General features: G+C 33.8%; 1 protein-coding gene across 2 annotated transcripts in view; it reads right to left on the minus strand.

Annotated features, from left to right (window-relative positions):
- LOC125055187 (protein daughterless) overlaps positions 1-24,012 on the minus strand; it is a 63,096-nt gene that overhangs the window by 29,342 nt on the left and 9,742 nt on the right. The window contains exons 2-3 of one of the 2 annotated variants that reach the window (XM_047657507.1): positions 18,923-18,975; positions 10,938-11,045 (exon numbers count right to left, since the gene is read on the minus strand). In XM_047657507.1, the coding sequence (XP_047513463.1) occupies positions 10,938-11,045; positions 18,923-18,975 (161 nt within the window). The remainder of the gene's footprint in view (positions 1-10,937; positions 11,046-18,922; positions 18,976-24,012) is intronic. The other variant, XM_047657508.1, reaches the window with a different exon arrangement.

Here is a 24,012-nt window from a genome sequence, read left to right on the forward strand (position 1 = left end):
GTTCGAACGGTGAAGGAAAACATCGTGGGGAAACCGCCTTACCTTAGAATCAAAAAGCTGATCACCTACTATTAGATTGATAAATGATCATGAAACAGATACAGAAGTCTGAGGCCCAGACCGAAAAAGGTCGTAGCGCCACTGGTTTATTTTTATTTTTAAGTAGATCAGACAACTATAGACACGTTCTTAGCCGTTTCATTATCATACCGCTACCGCAGGTGGTAATATGGCGCGGGCGCAGGCGACAAGGGCAGATAGCTATGTTTGAACATGGGAGTCGATGACCAACAATTGCTTTTTAATTATTTACTAGAGTTCGACAAACGCTATAATACTTATAGGCGCTAAACGAATAATTGTATATGTGATTTGTGGGTTCATATAATATATACTCAAGCATACAAAGATACAGGTATGTCTAAGATCGATGGAACGATGTATCATAGGGAAGAGAAGAATAGATAAAATAAAGAATACATCGCTAAGAAGAACAACTAAGGTTGTTACAATAAAAAAAGAAACTTAAGTGGAAATGGGCGGGGCACATGGCCATAGAAACAGAAAAGTGGAGAAAGAAAGTATTAAACTGGTGGCCAAGGTACAGTAAGAAAAAGAGGAATACAATTTAGAAGGTGGATAGACCAGATTAAGGCAACAACTGGTGGTACATGGCATCGAGTTCCACAGTGCAGACAGGAATGGCGGGAATTAAAACAGGGCACACAGATATGTAAAATTTAAGTCTATATCTATAACGAACTAAAACCTGATTCTGCAACAATTCCTTATTTCTTTGCCTAGAGGCAGTAACGACTATTTGAAATACATGTTTTTAAGAAATATCCAGCCATGGATGCCCGTGAATCTTAAAGAATCGAAAGATCCCCGTCGACTCCTCATGCTCTATTGAAATCGAACAAAAGCTCACACAATATTCGTCGGTACCTCTCGTCGCGTGCGCAGACGCATGCATTTATCCCGATTCCCTTACAATTGCCCCCCTCTCCCCCGGAGGCCCCTTGGCTCTCTTTTGTATTCTCCCCTCGGCTCAATCTTTTCGTAGGGTCGTTCAACTTGTTTTCGCTGGTCACAAGTGGATCAAACTCAAATTATAGATCACAATGATATTAAGATAACCAAAATTAAAAATTAAAATACATACTTGTTGGGAATGGAATTTCTACGTTTTATATGTATGCACTATTTTTATGTAAAAAAGTAGGTATGTAAAATAAGTAGGTATGTAAAAAAAGTGATTCATATAAGCTTTCAAGCTTTCAACTGTGGGACAGATTTATATAGTACGTTTTTAGTAGTCGTAAATATATCGAGACAATTAAACCTACGCGAAAGAAAAAAGCCTATTATCACAACTTAACGGCCGCTGGCATAGACGCGAGACATTTAGATCATCACCGAATCGGTCCCTTAACCACGTGACCGACCCGAACAGGCCCCAGCCCGCGGGGGTCACTCAAAAGTCGCTATCCACCGCGCACCTGTTATAATTTGCATATAGGCAACGGCACTACGATCGGTTTTCGAAAGTTCATGTAATGCGTAGCGTGTAAATCTCACTTCTACTCATAAAAAGACATTTAATAATTCACCATTAGACGCTATAACCAGATTTTTTTAAGATTATGCAAAAAACTCAGTTTTTTTTCGCGCAGTATTTAAGCCTCGACTTGTATAAGCTATCACGGAAAATGCTTAAAAGTAATATTAAGAATATCCATAGCACTAAAAAACCTGATGAGCACACCCCACATATACTCCCTCACGTAGATACCATTACACAACACACCCGAATTAGGTATTACTTAGTTAAATGTATTTAATATTTTTTATTGATTTTTTCCTTAAAATGTTTGAACCTTTTTGTACATATTATGTATTCCATATTTTGCTATATAATTTATGTTATCTGCCCTGCGATTCTGTACCTCACTTCACGAACTCACACAGCGGTTTTTGCATCGGCGGTCGCTCTCAAATCAGTCGTGAAGCAGTCATTTTATGATTTAGCATTCTGAAAAGGTGGGAGCTTGTAGTTTATTGTTTATCAGAATGCTAAATCATAAAATGACTGCTTCACGACTGATTTGAGAGCGACCGCCGATGCGAAAACCGCTGTGTGAGTTCGTGAAGTGAGTTACAGAATCGCAGGGCTGTAGGATAACGAAATAAATAAAATAGTGCCACTAAATCATTGAGTGAACCGCGTCTGTTTCGGAGTTTATTTTGCGTGGTTGAAAAGTCTAAATAACGGCTCATTATCGAGATGATATCGAAAAACAATAGTATTTCCCAATCTATCTAATATACGAACCGTGTTATAATTGGACAATTTGTATTCAGTTTGAGCATATCGTCACCGCGGTGTTGGGTTACCTGACGCGCATATCTTAACGTTGCCGAAGCATTTACAATTATTGTCATCAATATTAATCCTTCATTATTATTAATTGGAGAACCATTAACAGTATAAGGAATTCACACAGAGATACGTTATTTTTCTCTCAGGCATTTTCGCTTGCACGAACCGCCAACTCGATACGATTTTGGGTAAATTAGCTAAACATCTTACAGGCTCTTGAAAATAATTATAACAAACAAACAAATATAATAAATAGGCAATATCGGATGTAGAATCTACATAAACGGCTGGTCCAATTCGAGTATATTTTTTTAACTCTAAGGAAGGTTATTTAGACAACAATTGGAAAAAAATATCGATTGTAATTCCAGAAAAGCGAACAACCTTAGCCTATCTAAAATTCTTATGCCCCCTATTTTTAATATTAAACGATTTAATTGTTAACTTAAGAAACTTAAATTATAGGTTTAGGAAGAAATTACTAAATATAATTTTAATAAATTTTCAAATAGCCCCTCTTAACAATAAAATTGCCCCACTGAAGGATAAGTAAAAAATCATATTAAGGCAAACTTCGTAGAGCTAGTTGTATAAAATTAAAGCCTTAATTGCATTTACTAGATTAAAATTTGACCTGCTTATAAAATATATGTTATATCAAACTCAAAATATCTTTATTCATATACGTAAACAGGTACACTTATGAACGTCAAAAAAAGTTAAATCAATTGTAAATTTACATTTACTACCAGTTCGCATGTCAAGGGCAAGAAGAACTGGCAAGAAACTTTCCGCCACTCTTTTTAATCGCCATGTATTGTCAAATGTATTGCCAAATCAATCCCAAGGATTAGGATCATTTAAGTATTCGTCAAATTTATAAAAAGCTTTATTGATTAATTTACGTTTAACGGGGGTTTTGAATTTATTTAGTGATAATTCTCTAATTTCGCTCGGGAGTTTGTTGTAATCCAGTCCTATATGTATTTAATCCAGTTGAAGAAGTATGCGTCCCTTCACCCTTTAATTCAAGTGTTATCAAAGTGAATTTTAAAATAAATTCATCACGCGATATCGATTACAAATCGTTTAAAATAAATATTGGTTAGTGGAAGTGGGCACGTGGCTCACGATAACCATGTTTGCGTACTGATAAAGCTGTGATGCTATGTTAGGGTTATGTATAGGTATTTTGTGTTTCATATAAATTATATTATACATTCAACGGGGCATATGGAAAGTATATTTTGGTAAATTTGACGATTTTTTTTCTACATACAGTGTAAACTAATATGAAAAGATGTCTAAATATGAAAATATTTATTCGTCATAAAGAGTGGGTTTGCGTTAAGAAGAGTGAATTAATGTATGGGTTTTGTGTTAAACCAACAAATTATATCTTTTTTACGTAATAACGAATTACGTTATAAAAAGTTTACATTGTATTTTTATCACTCGGCAATGGTGAACCATGCAATAACGTGGTGGTGCATGCTCATTCACCCCATAGAAACTTTAACTTTTAACAGCGAACGAGAAGCCTAATATCATATTCAACCCATTTTTTTTATATTTAAGGTAGAAATACATGTGCCCTCGACAGTTGCAAGGGTATGTGAGAATCACACACCAGAACCTCTGCTATTCAGAGTCTGACATACCCACAAGGCTCAGTTGAGTACAAAATCGGTTAATCTCCATAAACTGTTTATAAATAAATCTTTGTTTAATTTATGCCATTTTCTTGACGTACATGATGAATAAAGAGAAAAATATTGTTAATTAATACTTTTTAGTTTATTTTGTCAGTTCTATTTTTTAAAGGTGTCTATTAAAACATTACTTCAAGTTATTTCAAAATGAAATAATTATAATTTTTACAAATGTTATCTATAAAGTGTATACTGTATACTGTATATGTATGTTCGAGAAGAACATACAAAGGGACGTGTGTGTGAAATTTTTCGCACAGGTTCTTGACCCGATCTATTTCCGAAACGGGAATCGAACGGGGGCTTTATCGCTTCAGGGGGAACGACACTCAGGCTCAAGTTATAGGATTTATTTACTTCAAACCTACGACTGAACGTATAACATAAAATAGGTAACATTCGAAAAATAATCTTATAAAATCTTTTTCTTTCATCTATCTTTATAAATTCCTTTTTCCCGAAGGACAGTGATGTCTACTCCTACAGAACCTACTACTAAGGGTATTACTAGGAGTAATATCGATTAAAACTCTCACAGTTTTCTGTTGTACACTCGGTTTGAGAGGTAATTTCAAATATGCGTCAAACATACATTCAAGTAGTATAAAATTACGATCTTAGCGTAACTTTTATGATATTTCAGTTGTAGCCACGCATATATTTGGTTTAGTTTGTTGATTGGGTTCTATGCTTAATATAAGTTGTATCAAGTCATGCGTTTATAAAGAAAAACTAAAAAACTTCTTTCTCAAAATTATAAAGTTGTGTATTATATTAATATGTGTGTGTAATGTGAATAATACGGTGAATGTGGTAAATCACAAAACACATTTTATACTTATGTAACTTTAATAACGTGGTTTATGGGATTTTCCTTTGAATATTTTTAATGTAAAGAAAGAGTAAAACTTGCTGAGTTTCTTGCCCGTTCTTCTCAGAACAAGATCTCCTGGTAGTTTTGCGAACGGGGCGTAGTCTTGCCTTTTCACGAATTTTGTAAACGTATTTTGATTTTCCCTTTAAAGACAAAGGGGTAGTAAGAGACCACGGATATCCTAAAATAGCTTTCCGAGCCAAGGCTGTACATTTTGTTCACTCAGGATTTCTTAGTTTTATAAGCGTGGCGATTTCCTAAATCGTCGGCATTACGCCGAGAGTATAACCAGACAGACGTAGGCACTCTCTTCAACTGTTACATTGCATTCATTAGTTAACATTTCAATATTTCGCTTATATTCTAATGTTGTACTCGAGTGGTTAATATAGAGTAAATCCTCTATTATTTAAAGCCATGAAGATCCAACTATGAGGAATCGTACAATACTTCTATAGCTTCATCCACTTTAACGATTCACCATGCATGCTGGTCGGTCTACCGAGTTCAATCCGTCACCAGCAGACGTCGAAAACAAAGCTACAAATATGTCGCTCTCGTATATGAGTTGAACCACTCACCGGATGCGTTTGCGCGTCTTTTAACTTACTGGCCACCCAATAATTATCTCGAACATTACTTACCTGAAAAGGATAATTATTATTAACTATTTTCCATCTATAAACATCAAAAATAAATTTAACTACGGGGCGAAATTTAAAAAAAAATATTATGTACATATCTCTATAACATCGACCAATGGTAAAAAAATAACTGTTAAAATTGATATTGTGAGACGTGTGAATTGTAATATGTTCTGTGTTTTCTGATTCCTTTAATAAAACCTTTAAGAGACAATTATTATCATTATGACAAAATATGAACACAAGATTTGACATAGAAAATATTGGAAAGGGGAAAGAGTAGAGGACGCCCAAAAAAAAGGTGGATAGAAGAAATAGAAGCGTTAGCAGGAAGCGAATGGAGAAAGAAAGCCATGGATTTTTGGAAAAAGCTGAAAGAGGCCTTTACCCATGAAGGGGTTCCGATCAATGGTTCTGAGGATTTTTTTACATTAACATAATTTTAGCATGCAATATTTATTTGAAGGACAGACTTCACAACTCAACAGCGAACCATGCATAATAATACTGCATATTTGGCAGTACAAAATACCTAAGATGCCCTATTTCAAACAGAAATAACAGGGCAATATATTTTAAAACATTCCCAGCTCTTCGCTCACTATTAAAATTGGCATAAGCATTCCTTACCTGTTCCACGCCATATGCTTTTAAAATCTCCAAGCATTGTTCGTGGGCGAATCGAAAGGTACAAAAAAATACACCGAACATCTGTCGTTTGACACCCCCAACCACCCTCGACGAGCGGGACAGCGTTATGGGTAACGTTCAAGTGTAAAGGAGATAGTTCCGAACCCTCGGGCAAAAAATGTATGCGCGCACGCATCTAGCGGGTTCCGTTTCCGAATTCAAATGGCGATTAAAATCTTTTATTTTTTTCTAGACGAAGGATATGATGCGTCTTGTTATTAGTTTGAGATTTAAATGTTCCCGCAGGACATGAAGCTCCATTATAGAATTCAACCTTTACTTATGAATAAAACTCAACAGCATTAATATATCGTCATGATCGTAAAACAATGTCGGATTAGAAAAAAAATCCAAAATCCACTTTTTATCATATTTGGATACTACATTAACTAAATATTACGGCTACACTGTAACAAAATTCATGTGTTTTATTTTCAAATTAATCAGTCGGCTAAGTGACGGATTTATAGGTACGCTCATAGAAACGTGATGTTTCTAGAAAACTGTGTAGTTTAATGTTATTATTTTTATTTTGTTTCAAAACTAACCCTTTTGTTTGCTTGTATGCACAATTTCATAATAACAGAATATGAATTTAAAAAGTTATGACAAAAAACTAACATGTTTATATTACATATTTTGAAATGGCTGCCCTGTAAAGTTTACTATTTGTCAGATCCGTCTCTATTCTATTTATGGTTACCAAAATTGTCATATATTTTCTAAAAGGTACCTTTTAACATATACAGTAGATATAGCATTTTGTATGATGTGGTAAATAAACTTTTAAAGTAATAAAATAAAACATTACACACTCTTATTCTTCAATACATAGCCTCGAATATGGAGCATTAACAAAACTTTCTTTACGTGTGGGTATATACATATAGACCCTTTAAAAGACCATACATTTTCAGGAACGTGCTTCGGACTCAGAATTCATTAATAGAAAAAACATTCTACAGTGAAACAAAACAAATTGTAGTCGCAACCAATAAAACACCGTTCACTTCATTAATACCTTTAAACAATACAGTTTTCGCAAACATTACCGTTCAACGTCATAAAACATCTGTTCCGAATGACAGTCGGCCATTGTTAAATGGCGCGAAATACAAACAGGTCATAGACTATATTGTTTCTTTTATTATTTTAAAATTCGAAAATCGGCAACGCTTTCCCACGAGCGGCCAGGAAGCCAACCCTAAGCCACCTTCGGAAAAAAAAATACGCCCGCATGATTTTTGAACATCTGCCCTGCGCGCTGTCCCTTTCCCTCTTCTACTTTGGATATACCCATCCCGTTTGCGTCAGGTACAACTTGCCACGTTACAAGTGTGCGTAGGATCATCGTAAATGCACTAGCCGTCCTGAATTGGCTATGTGCATACTAAAATGTTGTTTATATTCAAATGTAACTAGTTTTTATGTTTCGCGAAGATTCTTAACCGCAATTAATCGACTATTAATTGCATTTAAGCCATTGTATTGTTAAGTATTTTAAATGTTTCGGGAATGGGGTGCTTAATAATTATGGTTTTTGCATAAAAACTCGAAATAGTTATACAAAAATACGTGATCTTATTTAACTATTGATGAGTCTTCTATAGTTAACTATATCAAGAGATTTATATAACTGTATGTTTGGAACGAATAATGTACTTAAAGCCACTGGACTGATTCCAAAAAAATCACCATTAAAATGCTACTTTACCCCTGAGTAACATAGACAAAATATATAAAAAAGGTTCAGCCAGGAAAGGCCCTACAGTTATATAAAAAAATATGAATGGAATAATAAAGTAAAATCTTGACAAAGGTACATTTAGTCTTTAAACACAGAAATTACTGAGTTTTCAAATTTCTTTTCAATTCAGAAATTATTATTTTTAACTTATAAATTTAATATAAGTTTATTAATAAGAAAAAATAAAGATAAAGATACGATATACTCGTATATTTGAAATTATTACTTAGCCATTTAAACAGCAAAGTCAGGTTTCCACCATCAGATCGCAAGGTTATTTTATATTTATTTCAACACACATTAATGTGTCACAAACCCCACCCTAGCTACACAACATCGAGCAAAACTAACTTTTATCTCAAAGCTCGTAGCGCTAAAACTGTATACAAAATAATAATGGACGTTTGAAAGGGGCGCCCGCGCACCCTAACGTAAAGTGCTCGGTCTCTCTTACGCAAAACGTGGGGTGAGAGCCAGTTATATAAAGCTATCAACATATTAGTGACGATTTGTTTTCGGCGTTTACAACGCGTTTTTATTAGTATATTCACATATAAGAACGAGCCGCCTAACTTCTCATTCATTCTGATACAATAAGATAACTTTCTAGTTAGAAACGTCTGGACATCCCTAATAGAGCGTTTAAACGTTTGTTGAACTATGTACGGGAGTAAAGGAATACTGCCAACAACAAAAGATCCTATAAATCAATAAAATATATAACGCGGTAGACCTGGACCGCGTTATAGGAAATCGCGTTGTAGAAGTATACTCGAAAAACAGTTTTGTTTATCAATTCAATAAAGCTATTTAGTTTAATTATAAAACACAAAAGAAGCCGATGTAAAGAACACAGAACTAATTATGTACTTGACAAATCAATATAAATTTCTCACTACAGAAATATGATTTTAAAAATCTCCGCGTTATATGGGGGTCTGCAGTGCGTTATAGGAATATGGTGGTTTCCTGTATAGTATAACTTGTGCAATAACTTGATACTTTAGTATTAATATTTCGCGCCTTTATGGAATACACTGGAGAACATCCTACGACGCTTTCAAAACGTTTATTTAACGCTGTCATAAACCGCAGCTAGTCTGATCATTCCTTATTGGAACTATCTAGAATAGGTTTGAAATTAAAAACATATTGGAATTTATTATGTGAAAATAATCATCGTAAATTGATTTTTGGTGTAATAGGAAATTAATTTTATTTGGCGTAAAGCTTCTTATGTGCCTTATAGATTTAAATAGTCGTATTTAACTATTACTTACTTTATTACTCATAATCGCTGTTAAATGATTAGTCTTTTTATAGGGATCCAGGGATTTGATATTCTTATCTGGGTATCCTTAAGAGCTGCCTTCTTTAATTACTCCATTCAAGTTCTATAAAATAAAATATACTTTTTCTTTTGAAAGTCTATTAAATCTTGTTTTTTCTTGTCTTTTCAGTCTATACAATAGACTTTTTGTTTTCTTTTCAATGTCTAAAAAATCTACTTTTTGTTTTCTTTTCAAAGTTTTTAAAATCGACTTTTTCTTTTCAGTCTTGCAATATATTTTTTTTTCTTTTCAGTCGTTACAATATTTTTTTTTCTTTTCAAAGTCTATAAAATATATTTTTTCTTTCTTTTTTCAAAGTCGATAACATATACTTTTTCTTTTTTTCAGTCTATAAAATCTACTTTTTATTTTCTTTTCAAAGCCTATAAAATATATTTTTTCTTTTCTTTTCAAAGTCTATAAAATATACTTTTTCTTTTCTTTCCAAATTCTATAAAATCTATTTTTTCTTTTTCTTTTTAAAGTCTATAAAATATACTTTTTTATTATTGACTATTAATTGAATAATCGAAAAATGTTTCAATACTACAAACTTCCCTCTTAAAACCTTATACCCCTTTTTACAAGTCGGTCTGGAAGTTTTCAACGATTTACAACCTGTTCCAACTTTTTACTTGTAAATAAACACAAATTCATGAAATTCACAAAACCGGTTGTATGAATGGGACGTCTGGTCAAAGACCCTAACAGCTGGTGAGATGAAACTCGGTCGAATTTTACTAATACTACTTCGAGAGGAGCATGGCAACAATTATTATTCGAAACATGCTTTGCATGGAGGGAAAAGTAACTAAACCAGATGAGTACCATCTTTTTTTTTTATTTCAGAGGTCAAGCTACTTTTCATCATAATCGACGGGTTCATTAAATGCTATTGAACCCATTTTAAGAGGCTTTGTGTTAGACAAGAGTTTGCATCCCGTACGTCCCACGGGATTGGCGAAGGGCACGCCAGGTGCGCTGCGCCCGCGCATACGTGTCAATATTAACAGGGTTTCTGCCTTTTTCACTGACGAATTCGTCCATTTTCTTTCATACGTCACGTTTTCTTCTATTATTATATTTAAAAAAAGCAATATTGTATTTAATTTAACAAAAATAATATCCTTTTATTTCAGTTACACTTACACACATTAATATTTCTATCTCATTCTTTTTAGGTAGGTATGTGTGCCCTTTTTTGGCAAAGGCCTCCTCCAAATCCCGCCATTCCTCTCTGCAGTGTGCCACTCTCTGCCATCTACCACCTGTTATTTTGGTCTATCCACATATTTACCTAAGTTAAGTGAGTGTTTTAATATTAAAAAAAGAGATGCAAAAATCAGCTACGTGAGGTTTCTACTGCAAGATGTTAATAAATAATAGGCACAAAATCTTCACTACAACAAACATACAAACACTGCAAAAACTACATAATTACGGCACACGTTCCTGAAAAAAACGAACACAACAGAACACAACACTACAAAACTGTGTAACTCAAGACAAACACAAAGTGTAAGATAGCGTGTAACACTAGTGCAACCGCCGCTCACCCATTGTGGGGGCACGTCCGCGTGCTGGTGGTGCTGATTGTGATGATGCCGCCTGTCGGGCTGGTGGTGCCCGTTGGCCGCTGCGCACGACGTCGCCGCCACGCCGTACTGACGTGCAAACATTCATTGATAAGGAAAACAAACTAATTATCTTATTAGTCTCTCCAAAATGATTCCTAGTTAGGGCACATAGATTCAAAAGTCCACGGTGTTCAGCGGCGGCCTAGCTAACACTACGCTTTTAAAGCCCGATTCACATATATCAGTGAAGCCACAGTTCCGTCAACGTGTCCGCTCAGTTCAGTATCAGTGATACAGTATTGCGTCAGTCATTCAATTCACACATGTCAGTACTGAGTTTACGGAGCTTCAGTGAAAACGTATCCGTCGTCAAGTAACGTGATTATGGCTCTGTTCTATACTATGGAGCTAGCAATGATAGCTGTTGCTTTAGACGAAGAAGATAAAATGCGCGCATGAAGCATGGCAAATAAGAGAGACAGAAGGAGAATTCATTACATTATACAAAGAATTAGTTAAAGATGAAAGAAAATATTTTAAAATGTCAGAGAGCTGCTTTTTTTCTTGATTCTTCTGCAATAAACAAAATGTAACAAATAATAACACGACATCAGTGATCCGACAAAAAATATCGTTGTCAACGAATCTGTCCGTGATTGCCGGTGTCGGCACTGACACTAACAAGTTCATAGTGAACGTATGAAAGAATATTTCTCACTGTACCGGTACTGTGGCTTCACTAATATATGTGAATCGGCCTAATAGTAATTTCAAATTAAATAATTTATTTACTGTGTATACAATAACCGAATAGGTATAAAAACACTAAAACTAAAACCATAGAATTTACTCTATATATTTGCCCCATAGACACAGAGCTAACAAAGACGTGTAACGAACGAGTGCGTCGCCTATAAACCCTGCTAAGTGGACAGTGAAGTACATCCGACCCTCTAATGTATTGGACATCTTTAGATTCCTATTTAATTTAATCACTATTTATTTATTCCTATCATTTTGCTGACGATTTGTTTCCCCTTTAAACGTTAAAAAAAGCAGTGCAATGTGTTTTAATGAAATCTCTTATTCGTCGAATATAATATGTAGGTACATGATGGTGCGTTTTTTAAATGGATAATGATGTTATTTAATAGAAATTAAACTCAATTGATTGCTTTGTAACATGTTAATTATTTTATTACGCTACAGTGTAGTAAGTAAAGGCTAATACAACCCGTTTTCTAAGTTGTAAACGCTACAAATCTTATTGGAGCTTTCCATTTGATATTTTAAACTACAACGAAATAAAAGCTTTGAACTTGACTAAGTTTACGCGATACGTTATCCTGTAATAACTGGCTGATCGATATTTTAAGAACTTAATTGCAAGTAAAACACGTCACAGGATGAACTAGTTGGCCCAGTAACCAGGTGTTTGTCTCGGAATGAAGTTTATGACAACAATCAAGTGTTCTTATCCGTTAAAACTAATTACAGATATGCCGCGGGGATACATTTTTGTTGTTATGACAAAAATTGTCACGGTACCGAGTGCTCATATGCCATGACTATTCCACGACAGAATCTTTAAGGGATAGAGCGGCAATTGAATAACAAACTTCTAAGCAAAACGTCCCGTGATCCGTTAGATATAAGAACAGAGATTACGGAGTCCACGTGCCGTCGCGTAAGCGGGCCTACGGAATGCGACCGGACCGGCAGATGTTTCGTGCTCCAAGTGAAATTATTCTTTGAATTTTTTTTATTAGCGGCCGCGGATTAGCTCGCGATTAGCTTACACTGTAATGGAAATTAACCGTCTAGAATTTTTATTGGGCTCTGAGCGAAGCCGGTTCACTTTATTTACTTCAAAATGACATTGATTCAGTGTCCGTTAAAGCAAGAGTATAACATTATTTAAATTACGAGAATGTAAGTGCGTGCTCCTATTTCACAATGCCTCCTGCTGATAGAGGACAAATCTTTGTTTTTAATTTTAATTTTTATTATTATAATTTATTACTTAAGATGTCATGTGAAACATGTAGTCTAGTCGACAAGTTGAAAATGGAACAAAATAGAGATACTACTCCTAAAATTATGTACGATAGCTCATTGGATCCGGAATGACGTCTAGAAAAATGTGCTAAAAGCGTGTATTAGCACATAAAAAATTGCAAAAGTTATAGACCATTAAAGATGAAAAAATAATGGCATTTAGTTTTTTGCCAATATTTAATAAACTATTAATATTTAAGAAATTTCAAATAAAGATTCTGAAAGAAGAGGAAATTTCCAATAAAAAACTCCTGACTCCCAGAACTCTATCTCCATTATTTATAATGTTAATTTAACGCTGAAAATAGGTCTGCGGATGACATTTTTAGGATTCGCGCGTGGCGTCAAAAGCGACTACGGCACATTAATTAATTTATTTAAGGTATTGAATATTTTTTTTTAAATTTGAAAAAATTATGGTGTGTTCTGAACACTATAATTAATTTATTCCCGTTGAAAATTTTACTTAAAGTTAATTTTTCAACAAGTTAAATAATTGTTAACTAACGAAATTTTCTCGAACGACCGTCTTAATTGTAAGTGAAAAAAAATGTTTAAATAATGGTCGTAAAATATTTCGCTTCGTAGAGCCTTTCTTACATACATACTTAACAAGATCGTACCATAAAAGTTAAAAAAATATTTATACTTTGTTTATAACAATTTTTTTACTTAAACAAAAACTTAAAAATCCATGTAATAATGTTAAAAAAAAATTTTTTTTCTCAATCATCATATAATCGTTTTTTTATTAATACAAGATATTTATTGATTTGCAAAAAAAAAAATTCCCGCCATTTGTTGATAATTTTTTTTTAAACAAATTGATTAAATCAATATTTTTAAAAAAAATTTTAACACAACTTTATTACATTAAAATTTTTATGATTTTAAAAAAAAAAAATTTTCCTTAATAGCAATTTTTAATTGTTTATAATCGTTTTTTTTTAATTTTCTATTGTTTAAATAATTAGTTAAGAATTTTTTTTTTCTTAAAAATCATAATTGACAGTCTTCTATAAAGTAACAGAAAAAAAAATTTTTTTTATCAACAATTCTATTGTTTATTAACTTACCAATTTGTTATAAACAAATATTCAACTTTTGTTTATTTTTTTTCTAAAACTTCTAAAATTAACAAAAACAACCATATATAACAAAGTATAGAAAAATTTTTTTTGTAAATTTTTTGATTATCATGAATATTACTTTTATTTAAAATTAAAATTTTTTTTTTCTATACTTTGTTATATATGGTTGTTTTTGTTAATTTTAGAAGTTTTAGAAAAAAAATAAACAAAAGTTGAATATTTGTTTATAACAAATTGGTAAGTTAATAAACAATAGAATTGTTGATTAAAAAAATTTTTTTTTCTGTTACTTTATAGAAGACTGTCAATTATGATTTTTAGGAAAAAAAAAATTTCTTAACTAATTATTTAAACAATAGAAAATTAAAAAAAACGATTATAAACAATTAAAAATTGTTATTAAGAAAAATTTTTTTTTTTAAAAATCATAAAAATTTTAATGTAATAAAGTTGTGTTAAAATTTTTTTTTAAAATATTGATTTAATTAATTTGTTTAAAAAAAATTTATCAACAAATGGCGGGAATTTTTTTTTTTGCAAATCAATAAATATCTTGTATTAATAAAAAAACGATTATATGATGATTGAGAAAAAAAAATTTTTTTTTAACATCATTACATGGATTTTTAAGTTTTTGTTTAAGTAAAAAAATTGTTATAAACAAAGTATAAATATTTTTTTAACTTTTATGGCACGATCTTGTCAAGTATGTATGTAAGAAAGGCTCTACGAAGCGAAATATTTTTACGACCATTATTTAAACATTTTTTTTCACTTACAATTAAGACGGTCGTTCGAGAAAATTTCGTTAGTTAACAATTATACTATCCTCGATTTCTTCCTAACAAAAGGACTCTCTAAACAATACATGAAGATCGAATCATGTGCTGATGGTTCATCTGATCACACTCCAGTCTTATTAACTGTCAGCTCCACTATAATTGAAGTTGAGAGACCGATAAGATTGTATAACCAGCAAACTGATTGGCCTTCCTTCAGGGAACACATAGATGAAAACCTTAATCTAAATGTCAGACTTAAAGAAGCAGAGGAAATTGAAACAGCACTAGTGCAGTTTACTAATCTCATACAAGCTGCTGCGTGGAGAAGCACGCCTACTACTGAACACAAAAACCAGCACACAAACATACCATTGGAAATAAAGATGATGATTCAGGAGAAACGCAGATTGCGCAGAGTTTGGCAACTGAGTCGTCATCCACAAGACAAGACAGCCCTTAATAAAGCCATTGTAGAATTGAAGGAAGCTATAAAGAATGTTAATGACTTAACAATGCAAGCAAAGTTGGAGTCTCTAACCGCTACTAAGGCCAGCAACTATTCGCTCTGGAAAATCACCCGTTCTTGTAGCCAACCTAACAAATCAAAAGCCCCAATTAAAAAGGAAAACGGCTGGGCCAGAACGAGCCAGGACAAAGCGGACTTGTTTGCGAACTATCTAACAAGCTCCTTTAAACCTAATGTAACACTGGACAACTCATCAGATGAATATGTTGACCAAGTTCTAAATCAAGACCTTCAAATGGATCATCCCCCTAGACCTGTGTCGCCTGCAGAAGTCATAAAAACTATCAAATGCCTGGACAGTAAAAAGGCACCAGGTTACGACCTGATAACTAAAGAAGTATTGATGGAACTACCGAGAAAGGCTATAATCTTCATCACTATACTCTTCAATGCTATGTTACGAATAGGCTACTTCCCAGTTGCGTGGAAAATCTCAGAAATCATCATGATTTATAAGGCTGGCAAACTGATGACCGAAAAAACATCCTACCGACCAATCAGTCTGTTGCCTACTCTTTCCAAGGTATTGGAAAAGACAATACTTCGTAGAATTGTGCCAAGCCTTGTGGAGCGCAAAGTAATACCAGATCATCAATTCGGCTTCAGACAATACCATGGCACAGTGGAACAAGCTCACAGAGTATGTGACGCCATAAGAAAGTCCTTAGAACAAAGGGAATACTGCTCATCAGCATTTCTGGATATCCAACAAGCATTTGACAAGGTCTGGCACAAAGGCCTGCTATGTAAGATCAAGCAGAATATTTCCCACTCTTACTTTCCAATATTCAAATCTTACCTAGAGGATCGCATATTTTATGTAAAAGAAGGTGACGCCACTTCGGAATTTCAAAACATTGATGCCGGGGTACCACAAGGATCTGTTCTCGGCCCCATGCTCTACACGTTGTACACTGCTGACCTGCCGCTATTGCCAGGAATAACCACAGCAACATTTGCAGACGACACCGCTATATTAGCAAGCAATAAAGACCCAGGACTTGCATCAGAGGACTTGCAGAAAGGCCTTGACAAAGTTAACGAATGGCTGCAAAAATGGAAAATAAAAGCTAGTGCCGCGAAGTCAGTACACGTGACCTTCACCCTTAGAAGAGGAGACTGCCCACCTGTAAAGTTGGACCACAGTATTCTGCCCCACAGCGACCATGTAAGATATCTTGGCTTACACATTGATCGTGGATTAACGTGGAGGCACCACATCAAATGTAAAAAGCAGGAGCTACAGCTAAAGTACAACAGCCTTTACTGGATGCTAGGTAGAAACTCAAAACTTTCTCTAGATAACAAACTTCTTATATATAAAGTCATCCTTAAGCCCATTTGGACATATGGCCTCCAACTATGGGGCAGCGCAAGTGATACCAACATAAACATACTCCAGCGACAACAGAACAAGATCCTAAGAGCAGTTGCAAAAGTACCCTGGTACATTACAAACAACGAAGTTCACGAGCACCTCAACATAAGAACAATCAAAGAAGAAATCCGGAGACTGGCAGCTAAGTACAAAGAGCGGCTAAGCTGTCACCCGAATACACTTGCTCGCCAACTCACCATTAGACAGTATGTGAGTCGACTAAAACGTCACCATATTCTAGAGCTAGAAGACCGGCAGTAGCTCTAGACAGAAGATGAGTAGATGCTTCCAATGGGAAGTCACTCCACATGACAGCACCACAGAAAAAATTTGCTCATAGCCTTGGGGCTGATTGCAAATAACCGCAGAAAAAAAAAAAAAAAAAAAAAAGTTAACAATTATTTAACTTGTTGAAAAATTAACTTTAAGTAAAATTTTCAACGGGAATAAATTAATTATAGTGTTCAGAACACACCATAATTTTTTCAAATTTAAAAAAAAATATTCAATACCTTAAATAAATTAATTAATGTGCCGTAGTCGCTTTTGACGCCACGCGCGAATCCTAAAAATGTCACCCGCAGACCTATTTTCAGCGTTAAATTAACATTATAAATAATGGAGATAGAGTTCTGGGAGTCAGGAGTTTTTTATTGGAAATTTTCTCTTCTTTCAGAATCTTTATTTGAAATTTCTTAAATATTAATAGTTTATTAAATATTGGCAAAAAACTAAATGCCATTATTTTTTCATCTTTAATGGTCTATAACTTTTGCAATTTTTTATGTGCTAATACACGCTTTTAGCACATTTTTCTAGACGTCATTCCGGATCCAATGAGCTATCGCACATAATTTTAGGAGTAGTATCTCTATTTTGTTCCATTTTCAACTTGTCGACTAGACTAATGGTGTAATGGTTGTTGTGGCAAAGAGTGGCGGACAGTTAGTTTATTGCCAGTTCTTCTCTTCGGTTCTACGCTCTTCATTTGAGAAATGGCAGTAAATGTAAAATTAGAAGCATTTAATGTAGGTACATATATTTCTTTTTTGACGTTCATAAGTGTACATTATTTTACCTACATGAATAAATGATTTTTGACTTTGACTTTGATTATTAGGTATTGTAAAATAAACCTTAATACAGAGCAATACAGACGCCGAGAAGAAATAGTATATGTTCTGGTTCTAAGTTTTTACTAACCCCTTGGGTACTTTCTGAATTACAACTAGCGACCCAAAAACGAAATACTAAATACAGCACGTCGGTACACTCTTAATAAATATTATTTCAAGAATCGTCCTTAATAAAACCATTAAAAAATTACACTCTACAGTATAGCGTAATTTATAAACAATCCCACATACGGGATAAATCATAAAATAGAGTGATAAACTGATCTAGCTGTCTAAAAAGCAAGTTTACCTAACTTATTGTAGATCAAATATGATCAGAGCTACCCCCGCACATACATAAATCATAATGTTATGTTACTTCAGCAAGAAACCTCACTATAAATATGTAAATCTTTCGCCAACAACTTTTGCACGATGTATTTTTTGTACGGACATATTTTGCTTACAAAATAGGCTTGTACATAGTTCAATACATATTTGGAGTAGGAAAATATCCTTTGATTATCAACTTTACAAAATAAAATTTACTTAAAATTCTTTACTTTTTGTAACCCTCATTCATACGAACAATAAGAGAAATAGCTATGGTTTTGTTCTTATCACTTTCATTACACAACCCCCCCCTATAACGCGGTGGATCGGCCCCGCGTTTTAGGAAATCGTTGTAGGAGTATTATCGTAAAACCGGTTTTTTAACAATTCAAAATCTAGGAACACCTCAATCAATTATGGACTAGACTTATCATTACAAATTTCACACTACAGAAATATAACTTACGGAAATCGCGTGATACGAAAACGTTATAGGGAGGATTACTGTATTTAACTAATAACTTTCTATAAATATATTACGAAATGCATAATCTTTTATAAACTCGCAAGAAACCGCTTGGTTTGAGTTTCAATAAAATATACTTAAATTACACAGGGGATGCCTATTAGCAAATATTAATTTAAAAATTAAGCATTACAAAAGAAAAGAATGGAACTCACCACTCCATTATCCATTCCTCCATATGGTGATTGGTATCCAGGTTTTTCTGTGACTGCAACCAAACCGTACATTATAAACCACCAAACGATAACACCGAACCACACATGATAAGTGCACCACCACGTTCCTCAAACGATTTCTTTAGTTCGTTATGCCATATTCAGTTCCATTTATATTTTTAACTTTAAAATAATAAAAAATCGCAACATCTTAATATATATAAATTACGTGTCACGTTGTTTGTCCGCTATGGACTCCTAAACTACTTAACCGATTTCAATCAAATTTGCACACCGTGTGCAGTTTGATCTAACTTAAAAGATAGGATAGCTTACATCTTAATTTATACCCGCAATATTATTTTATTGCAATTTTTTTCTTTATTATTTGATAGTCACAATTCTTACAGATGGCGCTGTGTTGAAAGTATCAACGTTTCACATAAGCTACAATTTAATGGCATTACCACCAAAAAAGCATGGTGATCCCCATGACTGGTGTTCTCCTACCGTTTCCCTTGAATAGTTTACGACTATGTAATATAACAAAAACCTTAGCTACAGCAACGCTTGGCCGGTCTGCTAGTAATAAATTTATATCGTGTTTAAGAGTTATTATAAAAATTACTTCTAATCACACAAAACATGTAAAAAAATAAAATAAATCAGTGGCGCTACAACCTCTTTTAGGTATTGGCCTCAGATTCTGAATCTGTTTCATGATCATTTTTAAATCTAATAGGCAAGTAGGTGAACAGCCTCCAGTGCCTGACACACGCCGTCGCCTTTTTAGGTCTAAGACATTTCCTCACGATGTTTTCCTTCACCGTTCGTGCAAATGTTAAATGCGCACATAGAAAGAAAGTCCATTGGTCCACAGCCGGGGATCGAACCTACGACCTCAGGTATGAGAGTCGCATGCTGAAGCCACTAGGCCAACACTGCTCAAACATGTACCCTAAGGGATACATGATTTAGAATAATTTTGATAAAAAAATTTGCGCCACAGATTATTCAGATATCAAGTTCAAAATAAAGACACCGTCTGAATATTCCCACGAGAACGGCAAAACGTTAGTTTGTGTTGTATTCTGCCGCATTTTGAACAAAAAACATTTAAAATGATTTCCCAAAAATCTATCATTTCTCCCTATACATCCCTAGTTCAAAATATTTTCCGTGATTTTTTAAATAAAACGCTCGAAAACCCTTATAAAATTTTCGCCACATGTCAGTAATTCATTGCGGTTTTAATACACTCTTAGTTAATCCAATCGTAAAATTATTGTTCAATACACAATGAACCCTTTTCCGAAGGGGATTAAAAAATAGGATTTAAGCGTATAAACTTAATTTTTAATTGACAGTTGTGACTGGGTTACAATTTTTAATTAATAATAATATCGAGAAGAAATCTTTGAAAGACACCAATTTCAAAATTCTTGTAACAAATTTAATTAAGAGAAATGTATTTTAAGATTTGTAAGGGCACAGTTATTGCAAATACTTAACTTCAGACGTTGAATCCGTTGACAAAACATCTAATTAACCACGCTAGTCTTAACAGAGTCAGACAAGATTAAGAAGATGGCATTTAATTATCAACTTTGTTTTGTACAATACACATTTAACTAGACTCAGTACAGGATCTTGCTTTTCATGAATCTACTAAACTGACTTATAAAGATAAAAAGAGAAAAAAAACTTTTTTCAGTTCCTTAGGTGACAGTTACTTAGGGTAACTTATGAGGTTAATACGAAAATTAGTATAATGTTAGTATTAAAAGTTTATTTATATGAGGTCAAACAATAGTTATATTAATGTTTAATTGAAAGACTATAAACTTAGTAACTGTAAACAGAAAAAATATATTTAACCTATTTTTTTTATTTGTTACAACACGGGTCAAACTATATACATAATAAAAAAACATTGTTTCTATCTTCTTTATTTTGAAATTAAGTAGGTACTACTTATTTTTGACGGTGAAAGGATCAAGTAATAGATAATACTATCGAAAAATTATTTGTTAATTTTTTTAGATACTACGGCCACTTAAATCTACAATTAATTATTATACAGTATATAAGTATTTCACAATACATAATTTCCTTATCATTGAAATTACTTTTTTTTCATTCATTTATTACAAGAGGGGAGTTGACAACGCTAGCATATAATTCGGATTAGGGCAAGCACTCATGCGTAGGGGCACTTACTTAATGATTACGGTACCGGTTGCACGAATGGTTCAGTGGTTATTAAAAATGCTAGACGTTATAGTTTTATTTCATGCTCCGGGTGTGTGTTCGATAATTTTAGTAAGACTTTTTTTTAATGTATGTTATATATTATATGTAAGTGATAAAGTTAGAAACAAAAAAATACATATAATATATTGGCATGACACTTGTGGTTCAAAAAGCTAACCGAACACAGCGCAAGCTTAAGGTGCGAACTGACCAACGTTACGAGGTGTAATGTAACATGTAATGTAATGTTACACAGCGAGTATTCCGTGCAGTCAGTACGTCGTGTTACGGGGAAAAACAACGTAACACGACGTACTGACTGCACGAATGCTCGCTGTGTAACATTACATTACATGTTACATTACACCTCGTAACGTTGGTCAGTTCCCACCTTAATAACAACTCTCAAATACATACGCACTATGACACCCATTCACATACTCACACATTCACGCATACTCAATGTCTTATACGACCTGTGTTTGATTAGTTCTAACACTAAAACTACTTTTTTTCCTTAGAAGAAACTGTGTACCACGCAATAATTGTTATCCAGTCACCCAGAACACAGGGACATTGCGAGCACTAGCAATAGATGAATTTTGTCACAACCTATTTATGTCATGAATAAAGTTTTTATTATTATATTATATAAAAATAACAAGAATTTTAAATGGTAAACATCAAGTCGGTACTAAAAAATTAAACAATTTCAACCACTTAAGCGTGGGCAAATAAAGCATGAACAATTGAATCAAATATCAAAGGAAACAAACCAGTGGGGTAAACGGTGTCCCCCAACTGGACATTTACCCTACCTCCCTGCGATAAATCACTAGTTTCACGGTGACATGACAATATACTATTTGGCTACACATCGCTATTGAGGGTGTTACCAGAGATTATAACTTTTTATTTCTTGTTATATTAAACTGTTTATTTGTGACGTTTCAGAAGGTTTTATTAGTAGACAAGTTGATAGATTATCTGTAACTTAATAATTTGATAAGACGAATCGACTTTAGACCTCAAGGGACCGCAATAGTTGATATCTGTGATAGAATACTCGTAACATCTTTAAGTGATGAAGAAATGTGCTGCTCTTTCTCCGACCTAATGGAAGAATCACTTCAGTTCAATCAGTCTCTCGACCAGTTAACCACTGACTGGACCGAAAGGCCCTAGCGGCTGAGGTCGAAAATTTGTATATATTCTTAGTGAGCGAAATAACTATGTTAGCGGGTATAACATTATCTCACATATTATAGCTGTAGGGACCTACAATAGTATATTATATTCGTAGCATGATATGCCTGTCTCCTTTGTCAACATAGAATAAAGAACATAGTAAATCGCACTACACGATTTGGATTGTCGTTTCTTGTGAAAACAGGAGTGAAACTCGTAGCCCCCTGCCTACATTCTTTCCTAAAGATTTTAGATAGATAGATAGAAAGATACATGGGTTCATTCGGCAGCTAAATAGGCAAATGCCCCTGGACAATATGCCACATCGTATCCAGTTCTATATAAAGCGTTCAGAGGAGTTGTTTGGATGAATACCTGCAGAATACGAAATTCCACCCGTATCACCTCGACGTCCGTCAGTCCACAACTGAGCATTTTTAAGGCAGTTTCTGCCGCGCACCACCACTATGTGGAATCAGCTCCTCACTGAAGTATTTCCGAACCAATTCGAATTAGGGTCCTTCAAGAAAAGGGCGTAACTATTCGTAAAAGGCCGGCAACGCACTCGCGAGCCCTCTGGCATAGAGTGTCCATGGGCGGCGGTATCACTTAACATTAGGTGAGCCTGCTGTCCTATTGACCCCTTTTCTATAAAAAAAACTAATTTTGAACGAAAATTGCATAAACTTTTTACAGTAGGTATTACAATTATTACAAGCAATACTAAAAATAATGCGAAATAATACTAAAACATATGGTCGTTATGATATGAACAAATATATAATCAGCCACTTCCCAAGCTCAAACATTTGCGAGGGAAGAGTTCACGACACACGACATACACGTGACCTCACAAATTTGTTTTTTCATGTTAATTTATTTAACCACTTCATGGAGCGTGTTAATTGAAGTAGACACATCGCTCTATTTATTATTGGTTTTGTGGGACCTCAAAGGGCATTGTGAAATCGGTACGACGCATTTCCCTTGTGAGAATGAATGCTATAATAGTGTACATATTAGCTGACCCGGCAAAAGTTGTTTTGTCATATTAAGATTAACACATCAACACTAACTATGCAAAATCTCAGTTTTGTATCGCGCAGCCCGGACATACAACGACCAATATTTAAGCCTTGACTTGTTTAAGCTATCGCGGAATAAGGTTAAAATGAGTATAAAGAATATCCATAGAGCAAAATCACTTCCATCATGAGCATACCCCACATACACACCTTCACGTACTTACCCTCACTTTTACACCATCACACATCACAGCCAAATAGGTATTATAGTTATATGTATTGCATAATTTTTATTGTTTGTTTCCTTTTGTAAATTTAAAGCTTTTTGTAGATAAATATTATGTATTCCATTTCTGACTATATTTTTTGTGTAATTGTTTGTTATTAAATATAATTTTTGTTAGCTGTAGGATATACGAAATAAATAAATAATTGAGCACCTTTCATTCGAATTCTCCGCAAACAGAATAAACACCACATATCCAGCTTGATATATTGGATAATGGACTGATCAAAATATTGTTAAGTGCCTATCTGACACCTAATTCTAATAAAAAAAATTTCAAAGTAGAAACTAAAATCAAACACTGAAAGTGTAATATTTTTATTTTTTATAACATTTAT

The sequence above is a fragment of the Pieris napi genome, chromosome 13 (assembly GCF_905475465.1).
Source record: "Pieris napi chromosome 13, ilPieNapi1.2, whole genome shotgun sequence".
NCBI lineage: Eukaryota > Metazoa > Arthropoda > Insecta > Lepidoptera > Pieridae > Pieris > Pieris napi.